Source organism: Paramormyrops kingsleyae, chromosome 10 (assembly GCF_048594095.1).
Source record: "Paramormyrops kingsleyae isolate MSU_618 chromosome 10, PKINGS_0.4, whole genome shotgun sequence".
NCBI classification, from domain to species: Eukaryota; Metazoa; Chordata; class Actinopteri; order Osteoglossiformes; family Mormyridae; genus Paramormyrops; species Paramormyrops kingsleyae.
This window is the reverse complement of record NC_132806.1, coordinates 34672999-34692671: the sequence shown is the minus strand read 5'-3', so window position 1 is coordinate 34692671 and position 19673 is coordinate 34672999. Positions and strand designations below refer to the sequence as shown.

Sequence of the window (19673 nt, the reverse complement as noted above, 5' to 3'; positions counted from 1 at the left end):
GCACCTCCCATCCGCGGTGTAATTTGAAACGGCGCAATGCCGTGATTGATGTTTAACTGATTCCTGAACACAGTGTGAGAATCGCCATAGCCCTTCTCTTCTCACACCCCTCGGTGAGCCTCCGGTCGCTGACTGGGCGAAGGCGGCCAGAGGACAGATAGGGGCAGAGTGCTTGCGAGGGGGACACACAATCTTCCCATGTGTCCCACAGAGGACAGCCGCAATCAGGGGAAACAAAGCAGCGTGACACAGTGTCATGTCAGCTCCAGGTTCACGCTCAGTGGAAACATGCCAGTCTCTGTGTCCCATCTTACATCTTCAAGACCTTCAAGAACACACTAACTCACAAGCCGACATCCTCAGCTGCAGATGACGAGGCAGGGCTACCTCATTTGGAATGGTGTCTGTAAATTACTGTCAAAGAAGCCTCACTGCCAATATATAACTACTTTTATACTATAAAATATATAATATACTAATTAGGTAAAAAAAATAATAGTAATAAATTAACAAGATTAAAATATAAGACTAACAAAATAGATTTTTTATTTCTGTTTATTATAAATAATGATGGTCAAAAAAATTACAACACATTCAGAAAAACTACCTCACAGAAGGATGCTGAAAATCTGAGCTTCACCTAAGGACATTGTGATAAACATGGATCACAGAGAGGTTCTTTTAGCCAGGCTGCCCTTAGAGGTTGTGGGCCCTATGACAACATCTCATATTGGGCCCCAACCAATACATTTCTGATATTTTAGGCCCCCTGTCACTCAGGGGCCCTTGGAATTGTTCTAACTTCCCCCCTTTATGGTACCCCTGCTTCAAGCAATCAACAAAAGCCCACCTAATATAGCTTCCAGGTTCATGAGGAGTTGTAAAGTACAGCATGCAAACCCACTGGCTTTAGCCTTGGGGGAGACATGGGGAAAAGGCTGAATGACTTCCCCTGTGTGATCAACAGAACCCAAGGTAATAAAGGTCCCAAATGAAGCAGTCGCACTTTCATGCTATGCAAATTTCAGGTGCTGTGGATCCTTTGTTGTTTTGGTGTGAGTACTGGGGGGGAGGGGGGTGGTTTAAGGGGGGTGCCCTTCAGGGCCGAAAGGCTGAAATGGACGTCCATTTACTTTTCTAGTAGATACCTGGTTGGGCATGACGGCTAATTTTAACCGTTTGATCAGCTACCAATTTGTAACGTAATCTGCGACAGCTATCTTGCACAAATGTTTAATGTAATAACTTATTGTGTCAAGTTAACATAAGGGGACATTGACTTATTTTAAATAACCGTCTTTTTAATGTACAATGTGGCAGACATCTTCTTGGAGAAACACTTTTTGTCTTTTATGTTAGGTGCCACATAAACTATGTTTATTTCTTTAATGTTTTTGGCTTAAAAGAATTTGAACATGATTTCTTTCAAGAATGTATAATAAGTACTCTCATAATCTCCTTACACATTGCCATAAAGTAAAAAGGAATACATTATGAGTATTATGCATGTTCATTTGTGTTTTAAATTTATATAGATAATGGCTATATCATTTTTTTGCTTTCGATTTTTTGTTCATTTTGTGAAAGATGTTTTACATAACTTAGTTTGTTATGTGTACGTCGTATCTGTCACACACAAGGAGATATCTATGTCTTATTTTTTAGCATATGTGAGGTTAGAAAGCCATTTAATCATCCAAGAATATGTCATGTTTGAATCTATTTTGTTTCAGTAAATCTACTGTTCTGCAATAGATGTGAAAGATAAACTGGTTTTGATTCCTCTTTGAAATTGGGTGGAACATGACAATAGTATTTCAGATGCTCGATTACAGGTGAGTATGTAAGGTCATCTCGCTTAGTAGGAATGACTCTCTGCCTAAATGATGGTAGAGAGGGTTCTGTGCATGCAAGTTCATGCTCATAAAGCTGGATATGCTGAAGTAATTGTTTTTTTGTAGTTTTTTTCTTTGCTTTCTTCAAAGGGGTCAACGGCTAGTCTGGCTGAGTCATCAAAACCAGAGAATGGGAGCTTATCTGATTGCTGTAATCTCTGGCTGCCCTGTTGCAACAGCTAACTCAGTTAAAGTTGCCCATCCAAGTAATGAACGCAGCACCGAAGTTTATTGCTAACTGCCTATGGATGTGACTATCAACATTAAACATTTTTTTTCTATATGTCCTCACAGAGACCAGCATCCTCACTTATCTTTCCTGGTGAAGGACGTGCACTTTGGGGTGCACATGGATGCAAAATAAATGGCAAAAAATACAAGACATTTTCACTTATCTTTCATAGGGCAAGCATGACATCATTTGAGACAAAGGGCCAGTCACCTCCTAGGTGGACATTCTTCCCGGACTCTGTAAATTAACCCCATGCCCTTCAGCCTTAGCAAGGCACCAAAGGCCTTTCATTGGGTCACTGAGCCGATTCTCAGGGCTCAGATTTTAAACGGATGTGCATGATTCTTCTGATAGTGTTTCCGTCCCATTTCAAACAATGTTTTGTCTTCTCTGATGAGTTTTTGCAGCTTCAGGCTTTTGAACTTATTAGTGATTGTGTCGAATCCTGCTATGAAAAGAATTTGAATTTAACAAGCAGACATGATGTGCAAATACCTTTTCAAGACTGTTAGGCTACGCTGTGATGCCTTTAGGCCCAGATGGGAATTGTATTATGTAAAGATATATCCACTAGTGGATTCAAGACACCAGACAATATCCAGATATTATGTGACAAATTAAGAATACTGGAAGGACTGTAAATGAATAAATGAGCAATTAATCAAGGTATTTAGATAGATCTGCCTGTAGCTCATTTCAGTCAGTATGTTGACATGCACAGCTAAGTTGAGGTATGGTTATAGCTCGACTATGCCACTTAATCGTACTGCTGTCCTTCTCCCAGTGTTCATGCATGGGAGGGGAATCGATTTATTGACCAAAGGACGTCCAACTCTGCTACAGTAGGTGGCAATATGGCTCCTTTGCACTTGTTAGTATTGGGCTTTTCCCGGTGAACCTATTACATCACAGACATTAAAATAAATAAATAAGTAAATAAAAATAATGGGTGTGTGGACACAAGTGAAGTGAGTTTAATTGTGATCTGGTCGGAAGAACAGATACAACAACATCAGGATAGCATAACAAGAAATATAATATTGTGTATGATATACTATTACAGCATGGTATTGGAAAGTTTTCATATATTGCAATGTAATTGTGTAATAAATATTGGGCATTTATGAAACAAAAAAGGAGCTCAACATAAATCCCTGACAAACCCATCTAGGAGTGATTAACACAGCAATCAAGGATGAAAATGATTATGATTGTCTAGGAGAATGCATGCAGCACTCATGCAAAAGCAAACTTTAAACTGATTTTCAAACATATATTAGATAATCTTGAAAATTAATAGTTGCAAAATTGCAAAACTTGCTAGTTTTTTTTTCCCTATGACAGAGTAAAATGTTTTAGCGAGACTTACCTGCACTATAATAGCCGTAACAAACTGAAGGTAAGAAAAAGCCTGATCTTAATCTAGCTGACCAGTGATGTAACAATTGAATGTGCATAACATGTGATATTGGCATTAATATCGCACAGTGTCCAGTCCTACAACAACCATTCCCCAAAATCAGTACAAAATACCCCGCCTTGCGTAGTGATGTCATTCGGTGCTGCTACAAGTTTTTACGTCACTGGAAAACCAACACCTTGAAGTACCAAAAGTACGGTACCCTGTGTGGTGTAAAAGCGCCCTTTAGTTGAGCGGTGGATTGGACAGCTTTACAGCGCTGTACATTTCGTACGTCCAGTACGTCCTCTGCTATGCTCCGTGTTTCTTGTGTTGGGCTGTGGAGCATGTGCAGAGCGCATAGGCCAGTTTGAGTCCGATTGAAGGCATATTGTACATGCAGGAGTAAATCAACTCCCAATCGCATTATCTAGATGTCTTAGTCCGACTTGGAGAAATTTGATTTAGTACAATTTCAGTTAGACTAACATGTTTAAATATACTTTAAAAATACGGTTTTAGTCAGACTAACACAACAATTCAATTTTCTTAGTCTGCATGTAAGCGTAGTGTCATTGTTTCCACCCCTTAAACAGTTCATTTGCATAATTGAATACTGAGTTTGTTTATTGTTGTTAACCGTGACAAAAACAGGGGCTCTCGGTCAGGGTTCATCCATCTAGGTCAGTCCCAGCACTGGGCTGCTATAACTGGGGGCTCCTTCATTTGGAATCAGATTTGCATATTTCGTTCAGGGTTAAGGTTCAGCCAGCCATGGTACAGATGTCAGCTCTATCAATGTCACTTAGGAATGTCTCAAAAATGACAGAAATCACAAGGCTCCAAAAAGAAATGCCACTTATGTGGTGCATCGAAAGGAACAGCCACAGCCTTCCTGTTTCCACTTTAATTCACTTAATTCAATGGTGTATTTTCAAAATGCGACATGCAATTTTGTGATACATAGTATCACAATTTGATATTATTGTCTTGTCTTTTTACAGGGTCATTTGCCATACCCTAAGGCAATTATTTACCCCTAAACAGAGGCAGCATGACAACCATGTACTCCCAACAGAAAATAGAGGAAATGGAAAGAAAAAAAAAAAACGGTACCTCTTGGCTTGTCTTTCCTTGCAGTGTGGTCCTTGCTGCAGTAAGCATCAAAGTGGCGAAAAGAGGAATAGAGACCACGTGGGGAAAAGCAGTTTGGTCACACCGTAATGTGGGTGCCCCTCTGCTTCCCGGAGTGTGTGTGTGTGTGTGTTTGCAAATACATGGCATTCTTTATGAGAGTTTTGGAACAGATCCTTCTGGTGGGGAAGCCCTACTTTGAATTTATGTAATATAATAAATGAAACGTGATAACAGAAAGGCGGGAGATCACTGCGATCTGCAGTGTAAATGTGAGAACAAGCAATGCTAGAATAACAAGCCAGTACGATAAGGCCGTTTTAACATCTCTGTATAGCATGTCAGCATGTCACTTTGGTGTGATACCATTTGTGTCATTATGCGTATGATACCCTACCTGCCAGTAGACGCCTTAGTCCTTCCACTCTCAAATAGCTGGCAGCGTAAGTTACACCTGTGCTGTGACTTTTTAATGAAAATTAATCCCTCTTAAACTGTAAACTCTCAAAAAAGGCTTTGACGGCTTTAAAGAAAACTGACAAATTACACTAAGTCCCAAAACTCTGACAGCGCTAGACGGGCCTCTTAACGTCTGACTGTCTGCCTGTGATCAGGGTGTCTCACAGAAAGGGGGGTGTTCTTACAAAGGGACTTTTTCCCCTCTTCTTTCTCTGTCCAGATCCCCAAAATTACAATGGCATTTGCATAACAGCCTGTGTCCTTGTCATCTAAAAATGGAAACTGAAAACAATCACCTGAATACAAACTCCTGGTGAGTTATTATTGGCCTGCAAAGGCATTTCTGGGTTTTGTGTGGCCAGATTGCACATATTTGTAAAATATGAATTTGTTTTTGCCTTTTTTAGTTTGACCACATCCATCTCTGCCCCATAAGGTTTAATTTACCTAATAATGATCCCCTGAAGCAGCAGAGAGAAACAAGCATTTCTGCATTGCTCTGTAAATCCCTGAGGAGCCGTAATCGGCCCTCTGTGTAACATGCGTGGCGACAGCAACCCGTTAACAGTTGACATTTTGCCCCGATAAGGCTGGCATCGGCCGGATTCAACTGCTCAGTTCCAGCTTGAAAAGGAATTGGGGGACCTCCCAACGGACTGGGGCATGCGGGGGGCACAGCAAACAGCCTCAGCCACCGAAGCCTTTCCGCATTTAGCAAACACTTTAAACAGTGTTTACATTTTTAACCATACAAATTTATAATTCGAGATGTGATTTATGGAGGCCAGTTTAGTTAAATGTCTTGACTGAGAGTACAAACAATGCAGCCTATTGGATGAGATGGCAACTTATTAGTTAGATGGTGATCCTGCCAGCCAATGACAGAGCATGTTTGACACTGGCAACAGGAACAGTTCCTGGTTTGCAAAAAATGGTTAACCTTGTTCTCAGTCCAACAAACTCAATCTTTAATTAAAGGAACACCCTGCTGCAGGGGATTTTTAAAGATAAAATCCAAAACGTGCAGCTATGCAAAGCAAAATTAACTTTTTCATTGCATCTTTACCACTAGGACTGATCTGTAATTTCTCAGTAATTTTCCAGGAGAAAAAAACACATCAATACACATATGACACCTATACAGACAGACACTACTGACATGATTTACATGTGAACACCTGGGAATGAGGAAGGGGGGGCGGGGGGTAGGCTTAGCATTATTGTAACAAATGTATTCAAATAAATTTTAAACGTTTAATTTTTATGTCATTCACTGAAACTGTCTTGGCAATATTTCTTCGTTGTCCTGCCAATACTGCTTTCCAACTTCGAGGGCGGCATTGTCCCTGCACAGCAAACGTGCCTGGGGAACTGCCAAGGCGGTCTGAGAGGCGAGTGAGGGTACTAAACTGAGGGATGGCACTAAAGATGAGGGCAATCGTCCCGTGAGGGACAGAAACGTGGAGACAAAGGGAGGCGGGGCGCTGTGTCCCTGTCCTTCCCCTTTTCGCCACAGTCCTCTCCCAGACCTTGCACCAAGAACAGACATCCTGTTCCAACCTGCTCCACGGTCCCCCGGACCCCCCTATACCCAGCTCACCGCCCCTATCTCCCTCCCGCCTCACAAGGATCCATTCAGCAGGGCCAGGGCGCGGGGGGCGGGCTTGGAGAACCGGATTAAACACATAAACATGGGGCTGAGCGGGGGGGCGTGGTCATGTGGTGCCACTGAGCTCCCCGATGCAGGCGTCCTGAGCGAGGATTAGGTTACCGTCGGAGCACCGGATCCAAGCAAACATAGATTGTGCTGATAAACCACCCCCCCACCCCAGCACCACTGAACACCATGCAGCCAAAGACAAAGAGACGTACATTTACTAATGAAACAGCTGAAAGTCGCCCCGTCTCCCCCTGCTTCTGAAGCAGCTGTGTGAATTAGCCTCAGCTCAAAATTTACGGCTCCTTGGCATTCGTATTTTTAATTTAGTTTTATTTTTTGTTGTAAATAATTCCTTCCTGCTTTTGCTATAAGAGAAACGAAATTATCCCAGAGATGCATTGTGGGATACGAATGGACTGTGTGCAGTGCACATCAGGGAATGGTGAAAATTATTAGAGGTCATGGCCCAGTCCATTTTTCTAGTTGTGCATTCGTGTTAAGGCCCTTTGGACTAAACAAACAAACACACAGAGCTTTTTTAGCTGAAGGGTTAGTGGTGTTGGAATCTAGGCTCCCAGCCAAAGAAAAGTATCACAGGCATTTCCTGACAGAAGCGAGTAATGCATCCCACAAGCCCTTACGTAAGTCACGGTGTACGTATGTCTGATTTACCTTCCCATACCAGTCAAGACACCTTATAGCAAAAAATACACCAGCCAAAAATATACTGTAATAGCAATATATACTAAAGAACACATATAAAATAAATGGAAAAAATGAACTTACAGGTGCCTATTGTATTAGCAATTTTGTAAACTCTATGTGTGTCTGATATTTTTTACATAAGTCTGGATTTACTTTCGTCAGTTTTATGTCGAAGCGCTGCCTGTCGTCTTCCTTCGTAAGATACCTTGATTCATTAAAAAAATACAGATTGGCATGAAATGCCAGATAAAACATGACATGAATAAAACGACCATCCCCTTGAATAATACAGCCCTGCATTTACCTGGCTATTCTTTCTCTTTGAACAAACAAAGATCATAGTTACCACTTAGTACAAGAGGTCAAATACTTAAATACAGCAGAACACAATATACTCACAATATTGTTGAGGTACTATTGTTAGCTTTGTAATTGGATGAAGGGCATGAAGCCATGTGAAAGTGATTTTTAACGGCGAACACTAAGATAAGTGACAGTGGCCATCACACCTACAGGAACTTCTATGACATCCCATAGCCATCAATAAGGAGCCCCCCCCCCCCCCCCCTTTGGAGCTATAACAGCTGCCACTCTTCTGGGAAGGCTCTCCACAGCTTTATGGAGTGTGTCTGTGGGAATTCTCGCCCATTCATCCAGAAGAGCATTTGTGAGGTTGGGCACTGATGTTGGACATGAAGGTCTGGCTCACAATATCTGTTCTAGTTCTCCCCAATGGTGTTAGATGGGGTTGAGGTCAGGGCTCTGTGCGGCCCAGTCAAGTTCTTGAATAGCAGACTCACCCCACCATGTTGCACCCCACTGTCTGCATATCTCTCAACTTCCAAAACTATACATTTCCACTTATGATTGGAGGATCTGCTACACAAACATAACACAGAATTTTACTGGGAGCAATTTGGACAGCAGCTACTACAGATAGGCAGAGGAATCAGCTTCAATTGAACAAACATCTTTGATTAATAGGCCGTGGGCTGCTTAAGGTAATTTGGGTCTCAGCTAATGAAGGTTCCAAACAGATCCATACACACGTGGGGCTGAAATAACCGGCCTGACTGGACCTCCAAGCGGCACCTGTTAGAGCCGGAGCTTAGGGCTTCATCACGGGATTTTAAAATCCCCCAGGGGGCCACAGCCTGCCGTGCCTTTGGCCAGATGCAGGCACTGCAGCCACTCATGCCTGTCCTTATAAATGAGAGCTGTAAGGTACTGGATTGGGTTCAGAATACCCCACCTCCCCCACACACACCCCCCGCTAGGAGAATATTAAGCAAACTGAAGTGTGCGCTGTTGGAAGTGACGTGAGTTTATGGAGTGCGAGCTTTCCCGGCCAGAGTGATGACAGGACGTGCCCTTACCTGCCTGGGGGTGAGCATGCGGCAGCAGGGGAGGGAGCAGGGATATCTTGGGGCCGCTGGGCTGCTGCACTGAGGCCCCCAGCACCTGCCCATTACAGACACACGTGTCTCCATAACTACCCACAAAGAGCCATGACTTCACATCCCACTCCACTGCATGGCCAATATGTTCCTTTTCTGTTCTGTTTTTATTAAACAAGATTTTAATCTGTGTATTTATCACCTGTCAGGTTTACTCTAACAGCAGGAGTGATTAATCATTTTACATAAAAAAAACTTCCCAAAAGAAAATGATGATTGTACGTACTAAAGGAAGAAACAAAAGCAAATTCCCAATTTCAGTAAATTAAAAATGTATTCTTTTATTGAAACAATCACTCTTTTCTGTTTTTTACTGTAAAAATTTTCTTTGCATGAAAAAAACCATATCTCCCTCCCCGCAGCTTTAAGCTTAGCACCCGAGAGCCGTCACAGTTCATTCGCTCAGAATTTAATGAGATGTTATAACTGCATTTTTTTACAGATATCTCTCTATCTATTGACACCATAGTCATCAGACAGTTTCTTTCTGGATGTGAATTTCATCACTGCATTATAGCATTGATGAAATTTCCCAGGAGACCAAAATATAAAACTACCAGACCGAGAAGCATTAAATTGCTCATCAAGATTTCTTGTAAATAGCATGTTTTTAGAAAGACATTTATGACTTCGTCAAGGCAGCCGGGTGCCGTATCTCAAACTGTGTATATTACTAACCTCAGGCTGAGAATTATTACTCAACAGTGTGTAACTAAATTCAATAAATCTATAATCACACCTGTTCTTGTTCGCAATGAGACATATAAGCACTTGTCAAACAAACAGACCACATTGGAATTGAGGAAAAAGTGCAAGATTACTAGACAGAGAGTGAGATATGGAAAGAAAGTGACAGGTTGCTGTGGAGAGAGGTGGAGGGGGGGCTTGGGTTAGGAGCATAAGCTGTGTCGTCTGCACTGTGCAGACATTCAGCAACCTTCTGACAATATGGACAATATACGATTCAGCTGGTATGTAATGGGAAAAATCACATTATTTCCATGTCATACTTTTTAAATGAATTTAAGCTTATTAACACTGTCCTTTAAGCAAAATACCAGTATACATGAAATCCAGTCAAACATTTTTATAAGTTTGATAAGTTTATAAGTCCCCTCACATGTTCTTAGCACGCTCTACCCCCTGTCCCCTCACATGTCCTTAGCACGCTCTACCCCCTGTCCCCTCACATGTTCTTAGCACGCTCTACCCCCTGTCCCCTCACATGTTCTTAGCACGCTGTACCCCCTGTCCCCTCATGTTCTTAGCACGCTCTACCCCCTGTCCCCTCACATGTTCTTAGCACGCTGTACCCCCTGTCCCCTCACATGTTCTTAGCACGCTGTACCCCCTGTCCCCTCACATGTCCTTAGCACGCTCTACCCCCTGTCCCCTCACATGTCCTTAGCACGCTCTACCCCCTGTCCCCTCACATGTCCTTAGCACGCTCTACCCCCTGTCCCCTCACATGTCCTTAGCACGCTCTACCCCCTGTCCCCTCACATGTCCTTAGCACGCTCTACCCCCTGTCCCCTCACATGCCCCTTAGCACGCTCTACCCCCTGTCCCCTCACATGCCCCTTAGCACGCTCTACCCCCTGTCCCCTCACATGCCCCTTAGCACGCTCTACCCCCTGTCCCCTCACATGCCCCTTAGCACGCTCTACCCCCTGTCCCCTCACATGTCCTTAGCACGCTCTACCCCCTGTCTCCTCACATGCCCCTTAGCACGCTCTACTCAGCTTCGTTGCTTTGGCTCATCTCAAGTCATGTAATATAAAGTCGTGATGGTCAGTATGATAACATTAGCAGGTGCAGGCTGGGATGGGGTGGGGGCACAAGCCCTGGGACAGTGTAGCCTGGGGGTGGCAGACATTAGGCTATGGATCAATGTTGGTGAGAGTGAAATACTCAACTACAGATCAATTTGCCTCTAAAACACTAAGTCAGAAGTAGCGAATCCAGCTTGTGGCGGATCAGCTGACCGTTTTACCATCGTACTGTAACTTAATGCGAAAGGCCAATTTCAGTGCTCTGGGGAAAACAAAAAGTTGTAAAAATCAAGAAAAATTACATCATAGTTGATTATGCGTGCTGAGAGGTGCAGTAACGATCACAACATGCGCAAAGCAGTCCAGCCACTGAGCCATGTTGCAAATATTAAGTTTTAAACGGGCCGTTTGTTCGTGCATCTGCCACAATGCCTTTCCAGGACCCAACAGACTGAAATCTAAACAGTCCATGTACTGCTGTAACAAATGTGATTATTACAAAATAGTGACATGTGAGGCATTGGGAAGACGGCAGAGGGAGTAAGACATGTGGTTTGAGCTTTGAATCAAACCGAGTTAAATATCCACATGCAGACAGCAGGGATGCCAGGCTGCTACAGGGGGCAATGAGTCCCAGAATGAGGAGATGATGCAATATTACCGATGATACAGAAACATATGAGCAAACAGGTACCTGATACTGTAGCTTTATTACTGTGAGCTACGCAGCATAGAACGCTAAAGCCGTGGGACTTTCTGAAATACAGAATAATAAAGTTTATCTGTCTTAAACACTAAAGTTTAATGTATAAATGAATGTGTAGCATAACATGGTTTGGTTTGGAATATTTCAGTTTGAGGGAGACAAAAAGAAAAAAATCTGGGTATTAAAGAAGGTTAGGGAACAGCTTTGGGTTTGGGGAGAGCAGAGGAAACCGTGCATGTCTGGGGTGGCAGCCCCCAGGGAGTAACGGTGGACGGGCAGCGCGTGCAGTGGCGAGGGGAGTGTGTGGTGTGTGTGTGTGCATTGGGGGGGGGCGGCAGCAGGTACAGTGTTGACATAGCAAACACCAATACAGACAGCGCCAACCCCAAACACTCAGTCAAGCAAAGAGATGGAGGCACAGATGGAGAGTCAATAGAGTAGAGAAATATCTCACAGGTATAAGAGAGGTGGTTCACTATACTCTGATTCACTCATCCATCCATTTTCACAGACGGCTCCGACTGTTAAGGAGCTTGTAACAGGCAGCTGAGGGCAAAGGCTGGTCACACGCCTGTCCCTTTCAGGGGACCACAGAACATCACTGCAGGAAAAGCTGAAATAGCCTATAAAACCATTTCAAAGGTTTTCTATAAATTAAAAGTAAACACAGTCTAAATCACTTACCAGTTTTTTATGCTCACATGCTTTCTGTGGAAGAAAAGACAACAGAAAATGAGAGAAATATTAAAACTAGAAAGTGAGAGACTGAGGAGGAGAGAAAGAGAGAGACAGACAGAGAGACAAGAGACAGAGAGAGGGGCAGACCTTCCTTTGGGTGTCTAAGCTTCTCCCATTTTAAATAATAACATTTCAATCATCTCTATCACGCAAATATGGCTGGTTCACAGTGATAATCTCCGTCTCTCTTTTTTTTCTAAGTTACCGGATGGAAATCTTAATACAGCTGCTGGAGTGGGTGGGGGGGTTTAAAGGAGAAATAAATAGTGTCTGCAGACAGATATATAAGATAAATATTTAACTTCATCCTAATGTTTCCTGTATTTCTCAGTCTGCAGGGACAGGATGGGGACAGGAGTGGGGGAGGCAGGAGTGGGGAAAGAAGTGGGAATGGGGGGGACAGGAGTGGGAATTAGGGGGGGACAGGAGTGGGGAAAAAAGTGGGGATGGGGGGACAGGAGTGGGGAGGGGGGGGCTGGAGTGGGAATTAGGGGGGGGGCAGGAGTGGGGAGGGGGGGACAGGAGTGGGAATTAGGGGGGGCAGGAGTGGGAATTAGGGGGGGCAGGAGTGGGGACAGGATTGGGGAGGGGGGACAGGAGTGGGGACAGGAGGGGGGACAAGAGTGGGGGGGGTAGGAGTGGGGACAGGAGTGGGGAGGGGGGGACAGGAGTGGGGACAGGAGGGGGGACAAGAGTGGGGGGGGGCAGGAGTGGGGAAAGAAGTGGGAATGGGGGGGACAGGAGTGGGGATGGGGGGACAGGAGTGGGCAGGGGGGGCAGGAGTGGGGATCGGGGGACAGAAGTGGGGATGGGGGGGACAGGAGTGGGGAAAGAAGTGGGAATGGGGGGGACAGGAGTGGGAATTAGGGGGGGACAGGAGTGGGCAGGGGGGGCAGGAGTGGGGATCGGGGGACAGAAGTGGGGATGGGGGGGACAGGGGTGGGCAGGGGGGGCAGGAGGGGGGAGGGGGGACAGGACTTTACTCATTTCTACAGGATCACCTTCAATAAGCATGAATTTACTCTTTGTGAAGTGTACAGCTCAAGTCTCTCATCATATCGATTCCCCAGTCAGATAACTTTGTTTGCTTATATTTTAACAGCACCGACAACATGCAATGATTCCAGCGCAGAATAACATGATTTGGCAAGTTTCTTTCAAGCAGACCGACATCTTGGCTCTCATTACACACGTTTCTTCCTTTGTAATTCACATGCAAAACTGAGTCTCCTCTGTCTCCATGTTAATCTGTTTCACATTCCCTTTCTTTATAACAGCTCAGCGTCTCACATGCAAGTAACATTTCCCAGCAAGGGGTGCCGCGTTACAATGGTGCCAATGCACTAATATGCATTGCCAACCTCATTCATAGAGGGTAGTAGTTTTCAGGCTGAAAGAACTTGGACAGTGTGACCCTTTGCTACTCAAATCGCTCCACCTAGCATTCAGTGCCCCAAGAATACATACCGCCCCCCCGGCAAACCGACACACAACAAAGCACGCGTGTAAGTGTTTACTAAAACAGCTCAGTCCTACTGTCATTGTTTACTAAACTTGGAGAGCACGCTAGATGCTAGCTCTGGTGGCCCTGTTCTCCATCAAACAGAGGGCCACAGGCCCCTGGTGCTCTGTTGTGTGTAAATAATGTCACACACAGCTGCACACGTCCAGAGGACTTGAGGGACATCCAGCACCTGCCCTGGCTGTCCCTTTCTGGTCGTCACGGGTCTAATCTAATCTCCTTCAGCTCACCTTGACCTTCTCCACTATACCCTTCAAACATTTCCTTGAAATAAATACAGTATTTAAGAATACTGGAAGATGCAGTGAAGATGCAGTGAAGATGGGGTGAAGATGCAATGAAATGTCTAACAGCACAAAACTTTCGAAAAACATAAAGATGAGAAGCTTTTACAGGATAAATGAAACGACTCAAAAAAATACGTATTCTACTTTTTAAAGACATCATAAACACAGAAACAATATGAAAGCTGTATCATCATCAGAGTACTGAACAGAGTGCTAACTGTTCCCCAGTCAATACAGCAAGCCTGTGACCTCTGACCTTCCAAGAGCAGCACACTCCCAGTCTGTGAAAAAGACGGACAATGGAATTACATCAGTCTGGTGTCTGAAGTCTATTCAGAAGTAGAAATGTAAAGTTCTGCAGGAAACCCTCAATCCAGACTGATGAACAATGACAACAGCTGAAGTTCCAGTACAGCTTGAGATGCAAGTAAAAAAAAAAGCACTTAAACTGCAGTCCATCACTCAGCGTTCAAAAACATTTCTTGACAAAAACTGCAGACTCGCCACTCTCCTAATGAAATGCTGCACAAGATATTCACTTTCTTACTCTTCTCCGGTAAGACAGACTGATCTAATGCGTGTCTCCTAGGCTTATATACAAGATTTGGGGAAAATACATCTTGAACACAACAAACAGAAAGCGAGCATGTGCATTGGTATTATTTGACCCTAAAATATTTAAGATGTCAACATGAAGTAAACAACCATGTAACCGGGGCTCAGCTTGTCTTAGACAAAGAGAGTGGAGGGGTCTCCTAGCTTTTGTTCAGACACATCGAGACTGTTTATCAGTTTCAACACCTAACACTTGGTGTTTCCTCATCAAATACGACACAAATGATCCAGCTCAGTTCTTAGAATGGGAACCACTTTACCAAATCACTGAATGAATTAACGTACAAACAATTCACTTTATTTAATACAGTAACCAAACAAAAGAGAAAGGAAAAAAATATAGTTTTTTACATATATCCAACCAAAAGTGCCCACCTGACTAAATAAATAACTGGCAACCTTCCTCAAATGTCAAAAATCACACAGACTCACGTCACAAACGCTCCCCCTGGATGCAAATTCTCCGAACTGAACAAATGCAGGATTTCAGTCACGGTAAATGCACATTTGTATCACCACCGCCACCTCGTGGTCAGGATAAGTATCCATTCACGATTTGAATTGGGAAGGCACCCGCATAATTCATCTCCCTGCAAGGATCCTGAATAAATATTGTGATGGAACTGAATTATGACAAACCGATATCACATAATAATTAAAATCATTATATTAGATCCACATAGCAATTACAGCATGTTCTCTTTATAATGTTTTTCTAGCTAATTAGCTTTTTACTTACAAACTCTATTAGGTGTCAGGATGACTGCATCATCCAAGAAGATGTAAACAGAATTCTTTACCATTTAAGTCTAATAGCTACAAAAAATTGTATTTAAAATTGACACATCAGCATGTTTAAGCTGCTATTCCTAGCATTACCTTTAAAATATTTTTTAAAAATATATTTAACATTTTAAATACTAGTTTTCAAACTCCTAAATCTGACCACTGACAAAATATGCTTAATACAGGCAAATATACACAGCAGAAGGCAGAAGAAACCAAACCTTGAAGCGAGAGATTTAGGAAATTATAGACCTCAAATCTCAAATCTTCCTGTCATTTAAAAGATCCTGGAAAAAGCTCTCGTTCATCGGCTGTCTTCTTTCCTACGAAAAATAATGCCAATGAATTATATCAGTCTGGCTTTAGACCAAACCATACCATAGAAACAGCTTTAATGAAAGTAAAGAATGACGTGCTTATGGCTTCTGACTGTGGCTGTATATATTTGTTTGTCTTACTAGATCTAACTGCAGCATTCAATACTGTGGACCATAATATCCTCTTGGACTGGCTAGAATCTGTGTTTGGCATTAAGGGGAAAGCCCTCTCTTGGTTAGAAGACTGTCAACTAGATTTCCTTATGCTAAACATAGAAAAAAACAGAAGTACTGCTAGTTGATCCCAAGGCTGCTCAAAATAAGTTTAACAACCTCATCCTTGGTAGTCTTCCTACCTAACCCTACAGAACACAGCCAAGCTTCAGAAGATGCTCTTCATTCATGAGGCAGAAAAAGTAATACATGTGCTTCGAACTTCCAGATTGGACTACTGTAATGCCCTCTTTCTGGTTGCCCATCCAGATGCTTGCATAAACTTCAGCTGGTACAAAATGCAGCAGCCATAGTTCTTACAAACACTTAAAATATGTATCATATTAGCCCTATTCTATGCTCCCTTCACCTGCATCCAGTTAAGTCTCGTATTGACTACAAAATACTGTTATAACTTATAAAGTACTGACTGGCCTTGCACCAGAATACCTTAGAGATCAACTGGCTTCTTACAATCCTCTTCGCTTGCTTCGATCTCAAGGAGCAGGATATCTATTAGTGGCTAGAGTATAAAGAACTACGGCAGGCTCCAGAGCATTCTCTTACAGAGCAATTCAGCTGTGGAATAGTCTTCCATCAGATGTGCGAGATTCAGGCTCACTCTCAATAATCAAGTCTAAACTAAAAACACACCTGTTTAGTCTAGCTTCTAGTTCTAGCTCTAGCTAACTGCTCACCCCCAATTAGACCTATAGTGTGATGTGTAGAGCTGGGTGGGGATCGGTGCCATTGGCTTTGGATGAGCTGAACTGTCAGTGCTGTCACTCTTGCTTCACCCCCCCCACCCCACCCTGTGGAATTGGAGTGCTGACATTTAGGGACCCTCCCCCCGCACTTGCCTGCGTTCCCACCTGCCTCTCCCTCCTAATTATGCTGCTATAGCCTTATCAGCTGGAGCGTACATACGGCGCTCACCTAACTGTTTGCACTGCCTCTAGTCTCCCCTGCTTTGGCTAATTGCACATTTTACTCCCCCTACTCCTCCTGGGCTGTGCAGATTGGAGACCCCAAATTATAGAGATAATCTGCCTACCCTGCTGCCTGCGACGTCTCCACTACCTGTGGCATCTTTCCGGCCTGTTCGCCCTGCTGCCTGTGACATCTCTCCTGTAGGCCCTGCTGTAGTACCACGGTTTGTCCTGCCATCTGAAACAGCACCGGCACCTGCCAGCCCCCCCCCCCCACACTGAGACTCAAAGATTAAATTAGGACTGTGTGAATTCACCCTCTTGTCCATTTGACTATCTCTGACACCCCCTGGAGGATGGGCTCCCCCTTTTGGTCTGGTTCCTCCCAAGGTTTCTTCCTTCTAGGGATACTTCCTTGCCACTGTCGCCTCTGGCTTACTCACTGGGGGCTTTGGGCAGGGATAATGTAAAGTGTTTAAAACGCGCTATACAAATAAAATTTAATTTAAAAGAATCATGACAAAATTTTAGATTTAATGTTTCCATGTTCAATGCCTCCTCCACACATGCATATTTTATTTCAACTTAATTATGATTAACACATATGATTATGACAACAAATTCTGAGCACAACTTCACTTTTAGGGACCTGTCCATAGGTAGTGTGTGGCTCAGTGGGTTAGGAGGTCGTACCCCTGAATAGGAAACTGGTTTGAATCCCCGGTCCCTCAGAGTGATGTCACTGCTGGGTCCGTGAGCAAGGCCCAATTATTCCAGGGACTGGATGCCCTTATCTCTCAATTCTGTGACTTTTATCCAAAGTCTCAGCTAAGTAAAGTAAGTGCAATCTCTGCAACAAAAACATCTTGATAAAATTTCAGATGTAATTGCAATCTAATAATTAGTCACTGAGATGACAATTTTACACAAATGAATGATTATACTTCTTACACCTGAATCCAGTGCCCATTTTTACCGTATTGTTTTCAACATCCAATGATTGGTGCCGATAAGAACTTCAATTCTCTGAATTAGGTCAGAGGAAGCTGGTAAATTCAACAAATTAAACATGCTCACAACAAATCATTTCTACCGTCGATTTGTTTTTGTTTTTTTTATTACGTCAGTGGGAGCTGCAAACAAACTAACCAAAGCATATAAGCCAAGTACTCTACAGGCCACCAGCTTGCATCATGTCACATAAAACAAACATCAAATCACAAAAGAAAACACTGATACATCTGTGATTACACAACAGATTCCTGTCTCCTCAATTTTAATACAAAAATAAAAAAATGTCTAAAAGGGCCCCACTAAAACAGGCCCACCTCTAAGTTCACATCCTCTCTCAGTCTCCGAACAGTGTTTTCTGCTGTCAGAGCAGAGCAGATGTGATGATGAGTCTGCCTGCATGGTCAATAGGTGTCAAGAGTCCGAAAGGCTGCACAGCCGCCTTGATAGGGCTCCCAGAGGCTCACAGAGGCTTCGGCAGGGCTGACACCTCCTCCAAACACTCATCATAAGCCTCCTGGTAATCTTCATGAGGCTTTATCATGATCACGCAGGTGGGCCGCTTGGAGCCGGCTGAGGAGCCCAAGTCCTACAGAAGCAACAAACCAGAAAAAAGTTCACTGGTTGTCCATTTCCTAGAGGTAAAAGAGCACTGTGATGAATTCAAACTAGAATTCTCCAGTAGAGAAACTACTGATAAGGCATTGGGAATCAAGGCCCTGATGTTCTCTCTTTGTAGAAACACCAGTACATTTCTGTCCACAAACATGTGAAGGTAGTTTGGCTTGTAAAAAAATCAATATATAGGGCAAACACTCACCACTTTAGAGGGTATGTAAGCATAAGGAAGATTCCTGTCTTCACACATTATCGGCAGGTGGCAGTAAACCTCAATCGGCAACGTATCTCCAGCGAGCACCACAATTCTATACAAACACGAATTTCTCCATCAGTGGAAATGCATCAAACCGTATCTGCAAAGTATAGACGTCGGTAGATGTATGACTTACCCTTTCTCGCCCTTATTAATGAACTTCTGCACTTCTTTAACTCCCCTGCGGATCTGTTTCACTTTGGCGGCTGAGGGGAAAATATTAAAATACAAACTGATGCGCCGACATTTACATTGCAACGGAAGTTTGATACTTCACAACCAACTGAAATAACCTAAAAACCGCATTTTCAAGAATCTGAAGAATTTAACCATTCCAGGCAACGTCAATCCCAGGCAACTCGAAAGATGCATCACTGCCCAGAGCGGCTGGACTCGAACTGCTAAAACACGGACCATATTGTACCTTTTTTGACACACTTGTAGAGCTTTTTGCTGAGTTTTCTTGGGGCTAGTGGCTGGGCAATGGGATTAATGTGAGCTATAAGTTCTTGATACGATTTCTCCGTTCCGACTGCCTCTTCCTCCGTCACCGTCTTCTCCTTCTTTGTCTTTGTCATGTTTAAATTTCTTCCTAACTTTACGGCCTAAAAAATCGTACAAGCGTGCCCAGGCACAGAAGGAAAGCGTGATTCGCACGCCGCTCACTTCGCCAATAACTGTGACGTCACTTCCGTCTTCGGCTACATTTTCTTCTTCTCAGTTGGTTGAAACCAGCCCTCCTATTGTGTGCTGCTGCCCCCTAGAGGTACAAATGATCACAACAATAACAACGTTACAGTAGTAACAATATTGCGAAGTGTCAAATACATGCAGTGTGTATAACGTGTATAAACACAAATATGTGTTTCAGATCAATACTGGATTGAGTTGTGTCCCACAGCTTCTCACAATAAACATGATACATTGAATGTACATGCATTCAATTTATTTTGTGTTACATG

The 19673-nt window shown here is 43.4% G+C and overlaps 1 protein-coding gene and 1 long non-coding RNA gene across 2 annotated transcripts; both read right to left on the bottom strand.

Annotated features, from left to right (window-relative positions):
* Positions 1-8454: 8454 nt before the first annotated feature.
* LOC111848915 (uncharacterized) lies at positions 8455-14516 on the bottom strand. The gene is made up of 3 exons (XR_002839418.2): positions 14223-14516; positions 12104-12127; positions 8455-8945 (listed from the first exon to the last, which is right to left on the bottom strand). It is a non-coding gene; the product is annotated as an uncharacterized lncRNA (long non-coding RNA).
* A 3409-nt stretch (positions 14517-17925) lies between these two features.
* On the bottom strand, positions 17926-19416 carry nhp2 (NHP2 ribonucleoprotein homolog (yeast)). Its single transcript, XM_023821291.2, has 4 exons — positions 19136-19416; positions 18848-18917; positions 18658-18763; positions 17926-18426 (listed from the first exon to the last, which is right to left on the bottom strand). The coding sequence occupies exons 1-4, from the start codon at positions 19287-19289 to the stop codon at positions 18301-18303; spliced, it is 456 nt and encodes a 151-aa protein (XP_023677059.1). The 5' UTR covers positions 19290-19416; the 3' UTR covers positions 17926-18300.
* Between the last annotated feature and the right edge of the window lie 257 nt (positions 19417-19673).